We start from the raw sequence: 18971 nt of genomic DNA on the forward strand, positions 1-18971 counted from the left end.
TATTTGGAAACCTATTCCCAAAAGTCCCTTTGTATGCATAATATTGCAGTTTGATCGACCACTTTGGAGCAATCCTGGCTCGGTCCCTCACAGGTGAACTGGTTCATATTTTAAGACCTGCCACACACAAACAAGCGTCCATAAGTTCAATACAGAGTATTGCGTGTAAACTAGTATTACCTTTTAATGTTGATGTTGAAATCCTCGAGTTAATATCCTGGTTCCTTTTCAGAGTTTGGCTAATACTTTCTGATTTCTAGTTGGCGAATAACTATACACCAATTCTACACTTATCCATCATATGCACATTTCATCCGAATGGAGGATCCCAGACTTCACACCATATTTTAAATCATTCTTCACAATCCCTTTGAGGATAGCAGTTGGATACACACTTCAAAACAATATTTATAATATTCTACTCTTGGTGAATTCTTTTACAGACTCCAGCGATTATCAAAACACCAGTTACCTTATAAATTCAAATTCGTCCAAATAACAGACTTACTTAGAAGAATATAGAATTTTAATTCACACAATAGAATCCCAAATAACTTCCATACAGAACATGAAAATTCCTAAGTATGGCAGGCAACTTACACCACTTTTTATTCTAGATACACAAAGCTCTTTGTACTAGCAGGTCACTATGGAAGATTCCTCAATCGTTCACACTATTTTAAGAATTCATTTAGGAAATGCCTCGAAGGCATACTTAGATTTCACCATGCGTCTAACTAGTAACTCGTCAGTTAGGCTCGTACCCTAGAATTCATCATATAGGTTTTCTAGTTAGCTTGTTGCTAAGGCTCTCCATATAAGACCCCGCTTAGGATTTACAAAATTTGCCATACAAGCTTTCCAAATAATTTTTCACTCAAGTTTTTTAGGTGACAATATCATTAAGGCTTTCCCTATAATATGCCACAAAGGCTTTTCAGTTATTTTTGCACAAAGGCCTTTTAGGTATCTCACCACAAATAAATTTCAAATAATTTGTGTTTATTGTCCCAGTAGACCATCTCTATGGATGCCATGGGGCTTCTCCCTCATGGTTTTATACCTTCATGCCCTCTTGGCACATTATCATATAATGTCATGGTCATGGATTTCCACATATTTATTTCGTGATCTACCAGTCTGGTTACCATTATAGCTACCTTACCGAAGTCTACACAATAAATCTTCATTTGTGTTCCATGATTTGCCAATCTTATTAGTAATATAGCTAACCTACTAGAGGCATCACAACATATTTTTCTCTTCACATTTAAACATATCACAAACTCATTTGTATTGGACTCGTATCACAACAAAGGTCTCTTTTAATTAGACTTTACCACACACACATATAACACTAACTACTATCACCCACACATTCTAGAGATGACGTACCAACTCTTTAACAACAGTGACACTAAAATGCCCCAAAACCCAACCTAAAAGTTTAGACCGAATCCTGGAGGTTACATTGATCACCGAAGTGATCCAAAGCAGTTTTAGTTTAGCCAATTAGAATACAAAATAGTATTGAAGATACGTAAAAAAAAAGTCAGAAATAAGATCCCAAAATTTCTAAAATTCAGTCTAATAGCAGGCTGCGAAAACCCAGAACCAAGTTTGTACCACAATTCCTCTAAAAAATTTTGTAGTCCAAAATAGTTTACAAATTTAAGTATTTGCATAATCAATTTATTAGCCTGGCTTAAAACACATTACTCCTACACCTCCGGCATGCTGAGTCAATCCATAGAAATTGAGAGTACCTGAAAAGGCAAAACTAAAGGGGTAAGCTACACGAGCTCTATGTGAGTTCGAAACATAACAAACAACAAAGTTACAAAAAAAAAATTAGATAGCAGTTCAACAGCGAAACGTACTTATAAAGCTATTACAAAACCAGAATGCAAACATGGAACCAACGTCCCAAGCATACGTAACAAACAAAGTACATCACATCATTATAACATATCTCTAAAAAACAGATGTTTGCACAAGTAGATGTATGTATGAATGCAAAACAAATTTAAAACAAACCCACCCCACCAACCGAACACCGAGCTATAAGAAGCTCAACCAACCATGCACACCACATAAGACCTCGAAAGGCCCATCCAACCCTACACACCACATATGTGGACTAGGCCACTCAGATGATAATATGCAGCAAAGCTAACATATGTGTCATAATATGCGATACCGCTATCAAAATGTATTGTAGTTGAAACTGCTCAAATCAGATTAGACTTCCTTCTCTTCACAATTAAAAACCCCCCAATTTTATGTTCATGAATAAATATGCACATCAGACACTGTCAGTCATACAGACACAGAAGCTCATATTTAGTCGATCACTTCCAGAATTCCCATGCGATTGTAGAATACACACCACATACAAATATTCACAAGGATACCAAAACTCACAAGCTCAATCAATCACATTCAAAACCCATCATGTTCATAACTATTTACTAGAACATCATATAACACTTTTTTAAACTATTAAATTAACACTCTAGTTAAGTACAGACGCATAAACCTAAGATAATCAAAGTCTTTACCAACCTTACTAAAGCCTAACTAAAGGTCAGAACACATAGAAACTCAAACGTGTTAAAAACCGACCGTGTGGAAGTGCCTAGGTCATGTGGGGTCAACACGCCCATATGAAAGAGGCATACGCCCCTGTGAAAGGAGGCACCCTGTCATATGACTATGGCACACTCCCGTGTGACCCAGGAACATGGTCGGTGGATAACCAATATAACTCTTTGTCCATTTGTGCTTAAGTAAGGTGCAGGGCAAACACGACTATGTCTCCAAAACACACTTCCGTATGAAAAATGACTAAAATCCCTAAATTCCCAAGTATCAAATTTGTCCATGAAACCCTAATCCCTCACTTCCACACAGCCATGTGGACCGTCCGTGTGCGGCATACCCCTGTGTGACCACCCGTGTGGTCATGAATCCACTCCGGAATAGCTACATAATGTGCCTTTGATGTCGAAACGACCCCCGACCCTCATTAACTCAATAATACACTAAAAACTCATAGTATTTCAAGCTAAACCGCAACAACCAACACTACGATTGGTAATTTTCAAAAACACACCAAATATATCGAATTACTCAGAATCAAAGCAGAATTTTGACAATGAAAAGGAAGAGTTTCTGAACCCACAAGCGATTTAAGCACTCAAAATTGTTCGACTCGCTCCCCTAAAACGATTCAGAGATCTTAATTACAAACACAACTAATTATAAGAATTTAATTTAAGAAATACAACAAAATTGAGGACCAATCAAGCAGAACACTCGAGAACAAAGCTCCCTTGACAGACAACAAAGTAGAAGAAGCAAAAACAAAATCAAAGGAAATTGAAAAAGTCACAGAAAACAAAGTGTAGTGGGGGAAGAACATGTATGGAAAAAAAATGTAGAAACTATTTGATGTTGACATAAAAAAATAAAAAATAAAAAAATAAGTGGTTTTTAAAATTAAAACAAATTTCAAGATACAATAATCATTCTTCAAAACACAGATGAGGATTCGATCCCAAAACCCAAAGGTACACTAACACACCACCAACCATCAGACCAACAGGCCTATTCTGATATTAAAACATGACAACAAACCCAATTGTCCGATCTAGCCACTAACCCTTCCTACAAATCTCAAAACTTCTAACCCCAAAATATAGGGTGTTACATACACTTATCATGCAACATCGTATTCAAACAACTATCAATACTCTTCTTTTACATCTATGTAGATATTTTCTTAATGAGACATGCTTATCTACAGATACATCAACCATTTATTCAAAATAAAATTATATATAGAAGTCAGTACTATAAACTCACCGGAGACTCACCTTTACCTCGACTCAGAATGTTTGTTCCAATCATCCTTCTCAATCTAGTAGCAACCACTGCTCAACAGATCATAGAACCTCAATTAAGACCTTATTTACTGATAGGTTACTAATATGCCATCTATACACGACCCTCGTGTAAGGGCTTCCACTCAAAACATATTGTTCTTACATCTTTTACACATCCCTACTCATTACTGTCATAACATACAGAGCTATTGAACTTACCAGAAGGTTGAATCATCCAATGATTTACAAAACCTTAGCTTTAGCTTATCGAAGAATAATAAGAAAACGTTTAGAATGAAAAGAAGTAACCATGATGCAATCAGGAGAGAAAAACCTCTAGATGCACCCCTTCACCATGTATATATATACTCTCGATCTTTTATAGTGGATTTGACAAGTGGCAATATTATTTGAATTTGTCCCCTAGTTTCGCTACAAAAATCTAAGGAAAATAAAAGGAAATTTGGCTAGTTTAACGTTGTGGTAAACCAGTCAAGAAGAGAGCCAAATCAATCCGGTTAACTCCCAACTAACCAATCAAGAAGAGAGTCAAACCAATTGAAGAGTGCTCATACAAACCAGACGTATTTCATCTTGGCGATGACTCTCTTATGACGTGATCTTAAAGATAATTAATTCTTTATATAGTTTTCCTATACACTAAATAGACTCTTGGTGTTTTAGCAAAAAACTCTAAGGCGTAATCTTTCTTCACTTGAAGATATCCTGGACCAACTTCTTAGATACCGAATTGAATTTTGAATAGGTAATTTTATCTAATTAGTGATTAATTAAGGTATAGGGACTAAATCGCAAAATCGATAAAAGTTTAATTGTTAGAAATTTTTGAATTAGAAACAAGTAAGGATTAAGAAGGAAATTATACCTTTTTAGCCTATAGTGGGCAGTAGGAACAAAGAAAACACAATGATTTTATTGTAAAATTTGTTATAAATAAAATAAATAAATAAAATAAACTAATACATAAGAAATAAAATATGATAGTGGAAAGAGAGAGAGAAAACATATTTCTCTTTTCATCTTTAACTGTCAATAATTGAAGGAGAAGAGGAAAAACTTTCAAACTTATGGATTTCACATTTAGAGCCTCAATTGATTAGTGCAATTTAGTCATTTTCTTATAATTTTTATGTTTTTGGAATCTCGGTAACTTAATCTAGCTAACTTGTGTGTTATTTTTTAAAATTGTTAAAGTTTACAAATGTTGCCATTGACGAATGCTTGAAGTTTTGATGTTAAAATGTTAGCTTTTAAGCTTAGAAATGAAAAAGGATTAATTTGTAAAATGAAAGTTGTAAATTTTGAAAATAAGGACTAATGTGAATATTTTAAAATTGACATGAAATTTCTGTAATTATGGTTAATATAGGGTAGTTGAAGAATGAAATTGAAATTGAATTGTAAATTAAAGCTCAAATTTGAAAGATATAGTCATTTCGATATTAGGGACTAAATTGAATAAAATGCAAAACTTTGGGGAGCATTTTATATATGAAATTGAATGATACATACACATAATAGGATGATATAAGATATGTGGAATTGGTAAATTGAATGGAATAATTTTATGGATTGGAAATATTTTGTCTGTTGATTTAACCATGTAAGTTTATAGGGTATGGTTATATGTATTTGCAATATATTCTCAAATTTTGAATTTTTTTTTGTGTGGTTGTAATTTGAATTGTTTACAATTTGGTACAAAAATGTGTGATAGGGACTGAAACATTAAGTGATGATAAATTAAGCGATAAATTGGATATGATTAATTATAGTTTAAGATATTTAATTAATTGATATTTAATTATGATTGATTGAATAGTATTGTTATGAATTTGATTAATTATCGATATATACGATTAAATCGAATAATTCACAAAATATGTTAGATCTTGTGACAAAATGTGATTTGTATAGAATTTGATGTTATGCCATTATTGAATTATTATTTGTAGCTAAAAACAGCGCAGGATCATCGAAAGGGAAAGGAAAGGTGAAAATCAATAATGACTGATGTAAGCTTTCGGTTTTTATTTCTATAACTCAAATCATTTTAATTTTTGCATATTTCTATTGTGCTATTTGGTAAGGTATGGAGGTAAGACATGTGAGATTAATTGTATTGAGTTAGTGTGAATATGCCTGAGTATTGAGGTAAATGACTAAATCGAACAAAATTGGAAATAGTGTAATTTGATGGAAGTATGAAATTCAAATTGAGTTGAATTATGTTATATTACATGATGAATTGATGTATTGACGAGGAATATAAAATGATGGGATGTGAATTGTGATAGTATGTAATAGAACATGTGTCTTGTAGAGTCCTTTGTATTTTGTTAAATTTAGGATGTTTGAAATAAATAGTAGAGAATTATATGAATTAATTTGAATGGTTGATAATGCTTATATAACCTTGTTATGGAATGGTGTCATTCAGACATTTTGGTTAGTTGATTAAGGATTGTTGTATGATATGTTTTGGTATGTTTTGGACAAGTCAAAAAGTTGATAAATGTATATGTTTGGCTTATTTGAAAGTTTGGTTTTAGTAATTTGCACCAAAAGAGAAATTGTTGCACCACACGAGCTGACACATAGCCGTGTGTATCACACAAATAGGTGACACGATCATGTGTTCGTTGGTAGTTAGAAAGTATTTGTATCACATGATCTCAGTTTGTTACACAACCCAACCACACGGTTGTGTAACTTTTGAGGAAATATTACATTCAGGTCCACGCGGCTTCAAAGAGTTACATGGCTTGGACACACGGCCGTGTGACCCCTATTTTACATGATTATCTTTAACTTTTAAAAATGTTACCATGTAGTCCTTATTCATGCACGAGTTTATAAAAGAGCTTTCATAAGCTCAATTAAAACTCGTATCTAATTATATATCATAATATTTGAGTGCTTATGACAAAAGTGATTATTTTCATGATTTATTTATGATATAATTGATCTGCAAAGTTTGTAAATGTTGTAAATTAGTCCTAGTTAAATTCTGGGTGATACCGGAGTATACGTAAGCTCGTATAAGGCTTGAGAAATGTTGTATTTTGTGATTATGAATTGATTTGATTATTAATTGTGTATTTATGAAGTATTCCATGATTATTTGAAATAAGCTTGGATGAAGAAGATGATCATGGAAATAAGTTTAGAAAGTGATTTTTTAGGTGACTTTAGTGATAAAACAAAGTTAGAAGTTGGAATTGTAAATGATACAATTATGAGATCCATATGCATTAAATTTGTTCTTCCTTCATTTTTCCTAGGCATCATATTATCAAGGCAAGACATCAATAATGCTCATAAATTGACACATGTTAAGCCTCATACACGAGATGCACACAATTGATCTCATAAGTTGAAGTATAGGCTTTAGGATAAAATGTGAGTACTCATTATAAGAACAAATACGTTGAACATGACCCTTTATAAGAGTTTCATGTAGTATTTCACTAGTGTCTATGAAAATACTTGAACATGTCTGTGGTGTAAATAATCCATAGACTTTTGACACTAACACATCTTATTTGCTGAGTGTCATACTTTGATTCATCACAAAACGCGTCTATATTGATAGAAAGGTAGGTTGCTTAAGGTATGAAAGGAATATTAAGGTGGTGGACTAGTCTAGAGAGGACTCATCACCCAAAGTAATATATGAGGGAACATATCTTATATGCTTTTGACTCATATTAACCATAAGTTATTGGCCAAGGAAATTGGTCTAGGTTAATTGAAGGAATTACAAGACTAACATGGATAAGCGAAGGTACACATTGTGGCATGCCTTTTAGCTTAACCGAGATATTTTGATGGATGGATCAAATTACACATAAGTACCCTACATTGAATGGTTTTATTGAAAATTATTTTTAACTCTTTCAAAAGTTACCAATCATAAAGGCTTGCTAGATCTCACTCATGATCTACGAATATAATTATTTCTTAATTGGAATGGACTATTTTTGTTTCCAACACAATTTAGAGCCTCTCTCATCCTCTAGGGTTTCTCCTTACCACAAAACTTTGAGAAAATATACCTAAGTTCTTTTATCCTAGAGGAGTTTGAGGGATTCGTATTGACCGTCCACCCTCACGCCTTAAACACTTCCAAAGTTCCTTGCCACAAGAAGCCCTTCATGTGATACTATGGATACTAACGGTCCTTTCCCCCTTGAATAGATCACATGTCACTTTAGGGTCCCCCTTGTAGCTCTATCAATAACAAGAACACCACCCTCTTAAGGTCTCTATTGACTTATCTCCAGTTAACCTTGGAGTTATACTCTAGAAGGTCCAGAGGAGTTCAAGAAATCCATAAACCAATTACATGGTCCTTCAACACCCCCTCATGGCCTCAACCAATGCCTTGTCCCAAGGTAACCTCAACTTCTCTTCCTCCCTTAACAGTAACTCCATTCACCATCTCCTCCATCTAGGAATCCCATCATTTCCCACAATTGTATATGGATGATCTCCTCGTTGTAGTTCGAGAAAATTTCCACCCTTAACAATTTATTACTAATGGAGTACAATGGTATAGAATTTTAGTATAAATAATTAATAATAATTTAATTTAATGCATGAAACATAAAAATAAATATTAAATCATTCAAGAAAAGTCATTTATCATGAGTAAATTAATTTTGCTAATTTGTTGACATAAGTTTATATCATCAAAAAATTAAATTCTATATGATGCAAGATAAATGTGTCAACAAATTAACATGAATGATCCATGAGATAAAAATAAATTAAATCTAAAATAATTAAAAATCTAAATTAAACTGGTCATATTTCAAACTCGAATAAATCCAATTTAAACCAAATTTAAATTAACATTAATACGAATTTAAATTTACCGGATTAAAAATAACCAATTTTTCTTTAACCGAAAGATAACTTAAACATAATCCTTTGACTCTAAATCATCCCACTAAAATTTACTTTTGTATCATCCTCTTTAAATGAAATGTCTAATGTTTTACTTGGGAACTGTCGGATTATTGCGAGCAGGTATCCAACATGCTATCCAAACATAGATATAATATTCCAAATACATGAATATATATATATATATATTCCATATGCGACACATTACGACACCCACTCGAATCCAATAATCAGCCTTGGCTTGCAACGGCACCACCATTGGATTGACTATATTTAGACCATTTCCAAAACTAATTACAGAACAAAAAGTTTCCTTCAACAGATTACTTCTCTCTCCCTAGTTAAATTTCAAGCTTATATTCGATAATCTGTAAAGTTTCATTAAAACCATCAAAACAAAACTAGTTGCAGGGATGAAACAAGGGCAAGTACCTCAACTATGGCTGCCCTGTCTCGACGTATCATCGCGTTTTCTCAATTTTGTTAAAATGTATGCCACTGTAACTTTGGTACCCAGGGCGGAGTGCGCACGACATAGGTAGATCACACCCCCAAGAAGAAGCAATGCTTTTGCCACAAACTTCTTTGATGGTCTTTCTAATAACTTTTTCTTTTTGGATTCGTCATTATAGGCTACTGATGTAGAGACTGCTGAAGTAATGTCAGTTCTATAATCCAAATCAGGTGGAACCTATATATGTCCACAACAAAGTCATCATAAGTTCTTGAGTTGACCATTTGATTTTTAATTAAAAATATCATGAATTAAATTAAATAAATTATTTTAGTAATAAAAGAAATACATTTATATCATTTGGACTCACGTGTAAGTGCTAAACAAGGGTATATTTAAATGTTTTCATGTTTTTTATATATTCAAAAAGTCGTTAGAAGATCGTATTCTATATCCGTATCCGAATATATGTTAGAGATTGATGTCAAACGCGAATATTTTTAAATAAAAATAAAATTCTAAGCAAGAAAAAACTAGATATAGCCCGAGTCTAGAGGATAAGTCTCTTTGTGTAGACTAATAGAGACTACATTGCTCAAAAATTCAATGGTAGACTCTGATGTGACCAAAAATCAAAATCATCCCAGATATATACATTTTTATCCAACAACTTCTAAAAGTAAAGCTATGGAGTATGGTCCAGATTAGATAATCTGTCTCATTTGTTTCCTAGAAACACTAATCTTCAACTCACTTGAAGGAAGCCAAGCTAAAAAGGTTTATGCTTCTAGAGGGCAATAAATCGGTTCCATCTTTAATGAAGTTGAATAAATCCATCTAATTTCATAAACAGGACTGTTTTGTTTAATATAAAAACGCAGACCTTCTGAATCAGAGTGGCTGCCGAAACAGATGGTGTAGACGGAGGATGGGTGATCGAAGAATAATTGCGTAGTGCATTATCCATCTTACACAAAAAACTCCACGCGCCCTTCGCAAATGCTAGTTTTGCCATTTCTACATTCAGACCAGCATCTTCTTGGTGAAACATTCTGATCTCAGAAGCATCTCTACCAGGTACTGTACACGATAATAACATTAAAGTTCAGATGTAAATATACAAGAAGAATGAAGATAAATATTTTCAATGCCTTGAGCTCTAGTTTAACGAATTGGCAGGACTCATTCATGACTCGAAAAAGAGTCCAAAAACAGGAACAGGAACCAGCCATTAGTCCTCCTTTTATTTTCTTAGTGTTGAATTAGAGGGACAGAGCCTGGCAACTCGCAAGAACATATTGTTCAACTTCTGAATGCAGTTATGAGAAAAACAGCTTTCTAAGCAATTTCACTGCCGCAATTGAAAACCGCCAACTCTGGTTGTTCCTTTCTAAGGGTTCAGAAAATGGAGATTAATAAAACTAACATACAAGAAACTTGCCTTTCCTGATCTGCCAACCAGATCTAAAATATTCCACGCGAACATACTTCTTCTGTCGTGGTGCTGATGGATGTTCACAGTCCTAGTCAATCATGAGAACAATTAAAAACAACCATGAAGAGATAGCATAGAAATGGACCAATACTATAAACGGCACAAGTATTTGGGGAGAAAATTCCTCTTCTTTTTTCTTCAACAGGACAAAACCCAGGAACCAGTTTTAGAACCCAGCTATGCCAGAACTCTACCTTTTAAGGTGGGTGGGTGGGTGGGTGGGTGGACCATGCTTCAGGTTCCCATTTGAAGACCAAAACAGCCTCCCCATTTTCTACTATGATTCTTTCTCTTGGAGAAATGATTGCAAAGGATTTGAGAATCTCATACTAAACCTTTACATTTTCTACTATAATTTTTCAACTTAATATAGGCCTTTCCTGAAAAGATTGCATAATGAGATAAAAATATTCCATGTACTTGGTGATTCTATAACCGTCAGCCACAGGACAACGTGTACCCGAATTCAAGGTGAGTATCCAACACATGTTCAATTAGTTTTCTACAATATGTGCAAGAGGCGGATACTTTCAGAAAATTAGGCAGTGCAAGAAACAGAACAGTGGAGCGTTAGCATGTAGTAATTGAGGATGGACACCATTGTTATTATTATTATTTGCTCATCTGAACTTATTGTACAAAATAAGTACATCTCTTTCATATTAAAGATACTTCCAGTTTTTTCCTTAATCCCTAATATCAGCTTTACAGTTCCATTTTCACTTTCAAACGTGTAGGAACCGTCACCTACACAGCTTATTGGAACTTGGAAGCAGGAAATATGCATATATTAAAATACTCTTATTTTACGATTTATTCCCTTTGACTAGATTTATTTTTGGTCCATTTTATAATTACCGATAAAAAAAACTGTTAGGCCACATGACTTGTTTTTACTGGTGAAAAAATTTCAAGTCACAATTAGATTTATTTAAAATAAAAAATTATAATATTAAATATTTAAATATCAAGAAATACTGTTGACTTTGATTAGTTGTTGATTGACTATTGATCGACATTGACTTTTGTTGATCAAATGTTAATTGAATGTTGACTAGTAATGATCAGCGTTAACTTTGTCACATGGCGCTATTAGAAAATGTCATGTGTTTTTTATATTATATATATTATATTAATTAAAATGGGAAAAATCATATATAATATATTAAAATATTAAAAAATTTAGAAAATTTTAAAATATTTAACTAAATTTTAAAAGTCAAAATAATATATAAACAATGAAAATTGTTATAAAATTTTAAAAGTATTTAAATTTCAAGTAATTGCAAAATAACCTTGAAATTTAAATACCATTTTAGACTTTTATAAAAAATTTATTTTAAATTTTTAAAATATTTTTACAACTTTTATAAATTTTAATTTTTTACATTTTTTAATAATATTATAAATTTCAACTAATTTTTTTAATTATGGTATTTTTGTAAATTTTATTTTTATAAAGTTTTTTAATTTATATATTTTTCTGATTTTTTATATATTTATTTCCATTTTCATATTTTTGTAATGTGTATATACATTTAATAAAAGAAAATATCTGGGTTTTTTTTACATAAAGCTCTCACGTGGCACTTTGTGGTTGACTATCGGATTTTTTGAACATCTATCAAAAAATGGACTCAAGAATATGACGGAGGCATATGTTAGGTACTAAACTAAGAAGTGATTTTTAATTTAAGTATAGAATTGGAAAAAAAAATTAAGTATCAAAATGAGAAACTAGGTATACTTTAAGGACGAAATCTTAAACTAAGCCATTAAAATATGTAATCAAAATTCATTTATTGAGTTGTATTCTATTTAGTACATACGAGGTAGGATTCACTTACAAACTCTGTCATATCTTTTCAACAGTTAAATTGACATGAGAAATCTAGTGCTTTCAATAGATGCAATATAGATGTTGAATTGTCTTGCGATTACACGAAAATGACAAGTATTGATACGAGTTTAAGTAGGATGGGAAATGTTTAGCTTAGTTTAAGGTCTTTATTATCTAAGAATTTTACATTTAATTATTATAAATATATTGTAAACAAAAATTTTTAATTTAAGAGTTTAATTTTCATTTAGAGTTTAAAAGCTAAATTTTAATTGGTTCATTAGGTAGCTTATTCTTTAGTTTATGTATACTCGACCTCGTCAACACCAGAGATTTGAGTTTAATAAATTTGATCATAAGTTGTTCTTTCAAGGTTAAGTTTATTTCCCCCATTATCTATGTTTATAGTTACAAGTTACCGATAAACGTAATAGGGAGATATCTGATTATCATTATTGCTAGTAACAAGTTAAATTAGAGATATTGAAAAATAAAATCATTAAATTATCATTATTGCTAATCACAAGTTGATTAGATGTGATGTAGGTAACATATCTTTTGTTTTTAAATTAATAACATATTTTCTTGTTTCACTTGAATATTTTGGATTTTCTTAAATCCTAGATTCATTTTATTTTCTTTAATAATTTTTGAAGGAAAAAATGAAAATAGAATTTTATTTTATTTAGTCCATGTTTATTAATTTTGAAAATATGCATTCATGAAAACATCACCAAGAGACTTAAAAGTTGCAGTCAAAAAGTAGTTAAGACTAAAATGTTGCAATCAAACAATAATCAAGATTCAATGATGAATCCTTTTGGTAGAGAATGATACAAGTAGAACCCTAGATATCTAGTTTAGTTTACCCTTTTTATTATTAAGAAATTTATATATATTAGGAGTTTAAAAGTTTTTTTTTATATATATACAATTTTTAGAACTATCTGAAACTCCTCCCTCAACCCCTCAACCTTTAAATAAAAGAATATAACAGTTGACTAAATTTTAATTGAAATTGGTTCATTAGCTCATTAATTTTACTTGGACTAGTTAAACTTTGGCCTATAAACTTGGCTGTGGTAACCATTATATAAAATGGTGATTTGAGTTTAATAAATCTTTCCAAAGTTGAGTGATTCATTTTGTATATCTCCTCATTATCCATAATTTTAGGTACAAGTTATTTAAGGTTGCGGTAAAAAGTCATCCAATTATCATTGTTGCTAGTCAGAAGTCGATTAGAGAGGGCATAAGATAAAACTGTTTGTTATTGTTATTGCTAGTCACAAGTTGATTAGAATTAGTGTAGGATGAACTAATCTTTTTACTTTTATATAAAAAACATGTTTTCTTAGCCAAGATTTTGTGATTTCTTGTATCTTAGGTTCCACATCAAATATGAGGCAGGTTGTTAGATTTTACCGTTTGGATAGATAGCATAGGAAGTATGAGCAAGCATGGTTATGGGTCTTAATTTTTTAGGTCAAGAACCATTCTAGTGACTTCTAACATTTTAAACAAACAATCAAGTCAAATGGTATGAAGAAGCAAGCGAGAGATAAAGAAAATGCAATAATAAATACCAGAGATGAAAGACTAATTTTAAGTGAGAGTCACCTTGATGAAACAGTATAAAGTTGCATCTTTTCCCTCCCACAATCTCCAAGCCAATATATACTCTCTAGGTGTTAAAAGTGGAAATTTTTTTATTGTGCGACCAATTTCAATTCCACTTGCTGTGTACACCTGCAGTTGCACATGGTCAAGAATGGTCTTATCCCACTGCTGTCTATAATCATTATCCATATAGAAGTCCCTTAGAAGCTCCGGGGAGCAACACTCAAAAACGGTTGTGCTCAGGTATGTCAATGGTCTATCCTGCAAACAACGACGCATTCAGTTTCTAATTTACATCTGAGAAAATTCCAAATATAATATGTTGTTTGGTTTAAAACAAAACTGACAAAAAATTCGAGCAATAAGTTTATTTCATAAACATTAGGGAAAAATAAAAATAATTCTATGAAAACTAAAGATCATAAATTAATGAAAGCCAAAGTTGGGAAGTTAAAATATAACACGGCCCTATTCAAGATGTAATGAGCATCATTATTTCACATTATTGTCATTTGAGATTAAGCAAACAAAGCATAGAAACGAACCTTCGATTTGCAGCACTTGGCTTTGTAGGATAGAAAGTTGTTTTTCTTGTCGATTACATTCTCCCAATTTTCGTCCTCATTGCGCTTCTCATCCAAATTATCAATTAAAAACTTCAAATCTGAATCAGACACAACCTCTAGGGTTCTACACGATTTCAAACACAAGCCAAGTTCGAAACATATTAAATTAACATAAAGGGGTAAAAAGACCAAATTAAATGTATTTTTGTGATAAAAAAAATGATTATAGAAACTTCCCAAATTAAAATTGGCTGATAAAAAGCCAAACTGAAAACTTTGAGAATGAGCTAACATAGAACATGGCAAAGTTGGAAACCCCACAAATATAGAAGCAAAAGAAATCATTAAGTAGTAGAAAACCCAAGTAATAAATAACAAAAAATAGAAAATTCAGCAAATATAACAGGAAGAAAATAACATATGGAGAAACTGAAACAAAATTAAGAAACCAACACCAAGGAAAAGAATGTAACTGAGTGAGGAAGAAAACCAGTTTTCATGAAATTAAATGAAACCCAAATTAGATAAAGCATTAAAAAGTACCTTGATTGAGAATCTTGATTGGAAATGGGTGAAGAAGCAGAAGGAAGATGAAGAGTAGATGATAATAAAGAAGAAGAAGAAGAAGGAGATGTCGATATTGTAAGGAATTTAACATAAATCTTCTTGGAAAAATAAAAAATGGATATAAAAAGAAGAGCAATTAGAGTAGCTCTTATATTAATCAGCCACCACATCTCCATTGAAGAAACATCGCCCATCTTACCACCCTCATATCCCCATAGGTTGACGCCCATATCTCTCAAATATTCATTTACGCTAACATTGTTTTAACTCACATTCTTTTCTGTTTTCCCCCCTCGAAGAAAAAAAAATATATGAAATTGAAATGTTTGCGGAGAAATTAAGGGTGACGAATGATTTTTGGGATCCCAAGGCCAAACTTAATCACATCTGGCGTGAAAGTTTTGTTTTTTAAAGAATAAAATTCAAACAGTTTATATATATAATAATAATATTTTTATTAAATCAAAAAGTTTATATTTTCTCAGTATTATTATTTGCAAGTGTTTGGATTGATTTTTTTCTATTATATGTGTTCTTAAACTATTAAGCTTGACAATAGTAATGAGTTATCATCAACTAGACGAGATTGGAAGATAAGGTCGAATCGAGTAAATCGTAAATTATCCTAGTTGAAAAAGTGATGTCGGAGGATAAGCGAATATCAATCAATCAATCAATTAAGTTAACTAGAGTCGGGAGGTAATAATTGTTCGAAGTGATGACTAATTTACTCTAGAACCCCAATCTAAAGTTAGTTACAAACTTTGGAGCGAGTTAATCTTATTGATTGGTTTATCAGTTTAATTCATTTGTTTATCTTTTATTATTTGTTTATTTATGTTAGTTATTTATTTTTAATCTTCTTAATCTATTGTATATCCATCGTAATATAGGAATTAACTATTACTGCTTAGACTTAGTATTATAAAAAGTAATTTCATTATTTGCTCTATCTTCCCTTCGGTAAGATCCTCGGAATACTTTCGGTATTTCGTTGTACAACTATATTACTATTTGACCAGTGCACTTGCGAATATCGCCGTTCTCAATTATTCTATTATTTGTGTTAGATTTATTCTATAAATGATAAATCATTTTTAGGCGATCAGTTACGACGCTGTATTATTAAGTTTAAAGGAAGTTGGGAGAAATATCTATCATTAGTTGAGTTTGCCTATAATAATAGCTACCAGACGAGTATTAAAATGGCACGGTACAAAGCTTTATACGGACATAAATGAAAAACTTCATTATACTGGTCAAGTTGAGTGAAAGAAAGATTGTAGGTACGAATTTGATTAGCGAGACAAAGGATAAAGTCAGGGTTATACGGGACCATTTGAAAGCTACCTTAGACCATCAAAAAATCATATACTAATTTGAAAAGAAAAGATATTAAATTTTAGTCAAGCGAAAAATTTTTCTTGAAAGTTTCACCCTGGAAGAAATTTTGCGTTTCGGTAGAAAAGGAAAAATCGGTCTAAAGTTCATTGGGTCATACGAGATTTTAGAATGGGTTGGTCTAGTTGCCTATCGACTAGCTTTACCACCAGAACTTGAGAAGATACATAATTCATTTCATATGTCAATGCTACGTAGTTATTATTCTGATCCTTCCCACATGATATCTCCCGATGAGGTAGAATTACAACCTGATTTGACGCGCCATACAGGGAAGAACTAGTTATAATTTTGGCTTGGGAGGTGAAAGAACTATGAAACAAACGAGTTTCGTTAGTAAAAGTGTTATAGAATCAACATGGAACAAAATAGGCTACGTGGGAGCCAAAAGACATCATGAAATTATAGTACCGTAACCTATTCTCAGGTAAAAATCTCAAAGATGAAATTTCCTAAGTGGGGAGAGTTGTAACAATCCATTTTTAGTGGTGTCGAATATGCTGGTTTTAGAACCCCATTTTCGGTGATCGAGTCAATAAATATTATTATTTTAATATTTACAAGGTTAGGATACAGTTTAATTAAATTTTGGTCCTTGAATTTTGTCAATTGGATACTTAATTAAGGTACAAGGAGTAAATTGTAAAAGTAGTAAAAGTTTATCACTATAGATTTTTAAGTAGTTGAAGGACCAATTAAGAAATTGGGCCAATTTCTATTAGTAAATAGTGGTAGATGATGCCATCTTCCACTTATTTTTGCTTAATGATGATTAGTATGAAGTTAATTAAGGTTTAAACTAAATTAATTAATTTTATTCATTTTAAACTAAGTATAAAATGCAGATTAAAAAGAAAAATCAAAACATTTTTCTTACCTTCATCTTCTTCACCGTACAAACAAGGGAAAATAGGGTTTCAAAGCTTCCAAACTTTAATCCTTCAATTGGTAAGTGATTTTAAGCCCATTTCCTATAATTTTATATTTTCGAGATCCCGGGAACTTGATTTAGCTTACTCGTGTATTATTTTACAAAACTATTAAAGTTTTCAAAAATTGTCATTGTTGATTTCTTGAAGCTTTTGGTACTAAATTTTTAGATTCTAAGCTGAGAAATGAAAAAGGACTAGTTTGTAAAGTTTAATTGTTAGTTTTTAAAAATAGGGACAAAAGTGTAAATATTTTGAAATTAACATGAAAATTCTGTAATTATGGATAGTAGAGAACCTTAGAAGGATTTAATTGAAATCGATTTTGAAACCGAGACTCAAATGTGGAAGTTATAGTAATTTTGATTTTAGGGATTAAATTGAATAAAATACAAAATTTTAGGAAACATTCGAAACATGAAATTGATCTGTTATATACATTTTATAGGATGCTATAAAGTAATTCAAATTGATAAATTTAAATGAATTATCGTATAGAGCAGGATTTGAACAAATCAAAGGATAATCACAAAAAAGAAAAAATTATAGATTAGTCCCTAGCACATTGTCTATTATTGTTTTTGCAAGTTAAACTCATATGGAACTTACTATATTAATTTTTTTTGTGTTTGTACTATATCAATTTTCTTGTTGATTGAATTGGTGCGAAAATCGTAACTTTTGATATTGAATGGACTAAATAAAAAAAGTATGAGATATAAAACAATTACGAATAGTTACAAGATAACAAATAAATATGAATTGTTTATATGATTGGATGAAATGTTTATGTAACGATGATACAAAAATTGAAATAGAGCAAATACAATAAGAATGTCATATGAACTAGTAAATGTTCAAAATATGAATGGTATATCATTAGTGTCCAAAAAAGGAATTGGGTGTTTGATCAGGAATTTAATTATTGATGGCTTGAGATCCAGCATGTGTTGCGGATTCTCTAAAGCTTGTGTGAGCAAAATCGAATCATTCTTTATTAATGGCTTAAGATCTAGCACGTGTTATGGATTCTCTAAAACTTGTATGAGCAACATCAAATTACCTCTTTACTGATGTCTTGAGATTCAGCACATGTTGTGAAATCTCTGAAGCTTGTGTGAACAGCCCAAATACGAAAATGATAGATAAATAGAAATGAAATGGATAGAAGGATTGATCATGAAATTAGATTTCATGTTTGTAAAATGAATGAAGGTTTAATGGTAAATAGTATAAGTTTGTATGAATGCATATGTAAATGGGTTGAGTCTATGATCATA

General features: G+C 31.5%; 1 protein-coding gene across 3 annotated transcripts; it reads right to left on the minus strand.

Annotated features, from left to right (window-relative positions):
- Positions 1-1497: 1497 nt before the first annotated feature.
- On the minus strand, positions 1498-15765 carry LOC108464945 (uncharacterized). 3 transcript variants are annotated; one of them, XR_008280133.1, is made up of 8 exons: positions 15338-15765; positions 14774-14918; positions 14229-14489; positions 10715-10796; positions 10157-10353; positions 9252-9510; positions 3879-3935; positions 1498-1766 (listed from the first exon to the last, which is right to left on the minus strand). XR_008280133.1 is itself a non-coding variant. In XM_017765228.2 (7 exons), the coding sequence occupies exons 1-6, from the start codon at positions 15589-15591 to the stop codon at positions 9253-9255; spliced, it is 1197 nt and encodes a 398-aa protein (XP_017620717.1). In that variant the 5' UTR covers positions 15592-15765; the 3' UTR covers positions 1498-1766; position 9252. The 3 variants fall into 3 exon arrangements, 2 of the variants coding, with proteins under 2 accessions (XP_017620717.1, XP_052881719.1); XM_017765228.2 differs by lacking the exon at positions 3879-3935; XM_053025759.1 differs by lacking the exons at positions 3879-3935; positions 9252-9510.
- Positions 15766-18971: the final 3206 nt, after the last annotated feature.

Source organism: Gossypium arboreum, chromosome 3, assembly GCF_025698485.1.
Source record: "Gossypium arboreum isolate Shixiya-1 chromosome 3, ASM2569848v2, whole genome shotgun sequence".
NCBI lineage: Eukaryota > Viridiplantae > Streptophyta > Magnoliopsida > Malvales > Malvaceae > Gossypium > Gossypium arboreum.

Coding starts and splice junctions, on each gene's coding strand:
- LOC108464945 (XM_017765228.2), bottom strand. CDS start 15,591: ATGGGCGTCAACCTATGGGGATATGAGGGTGGTAAGATGGGCGATGTT. Junction 14,919..15,337: donor AATCAAGATTCTCAATCAAG/GTACTTTTTAAT, acceptor GAAATCGTGTAG/AACCCTAGAGGTTGTGTCTG. Junction 14,490..14,773: donor CCAAGTGCTGCAAATCGAAG/GTTCGTTTCTAT, acceptor CGTTGTTTGCAG/GATAGACCATTGACATACCT.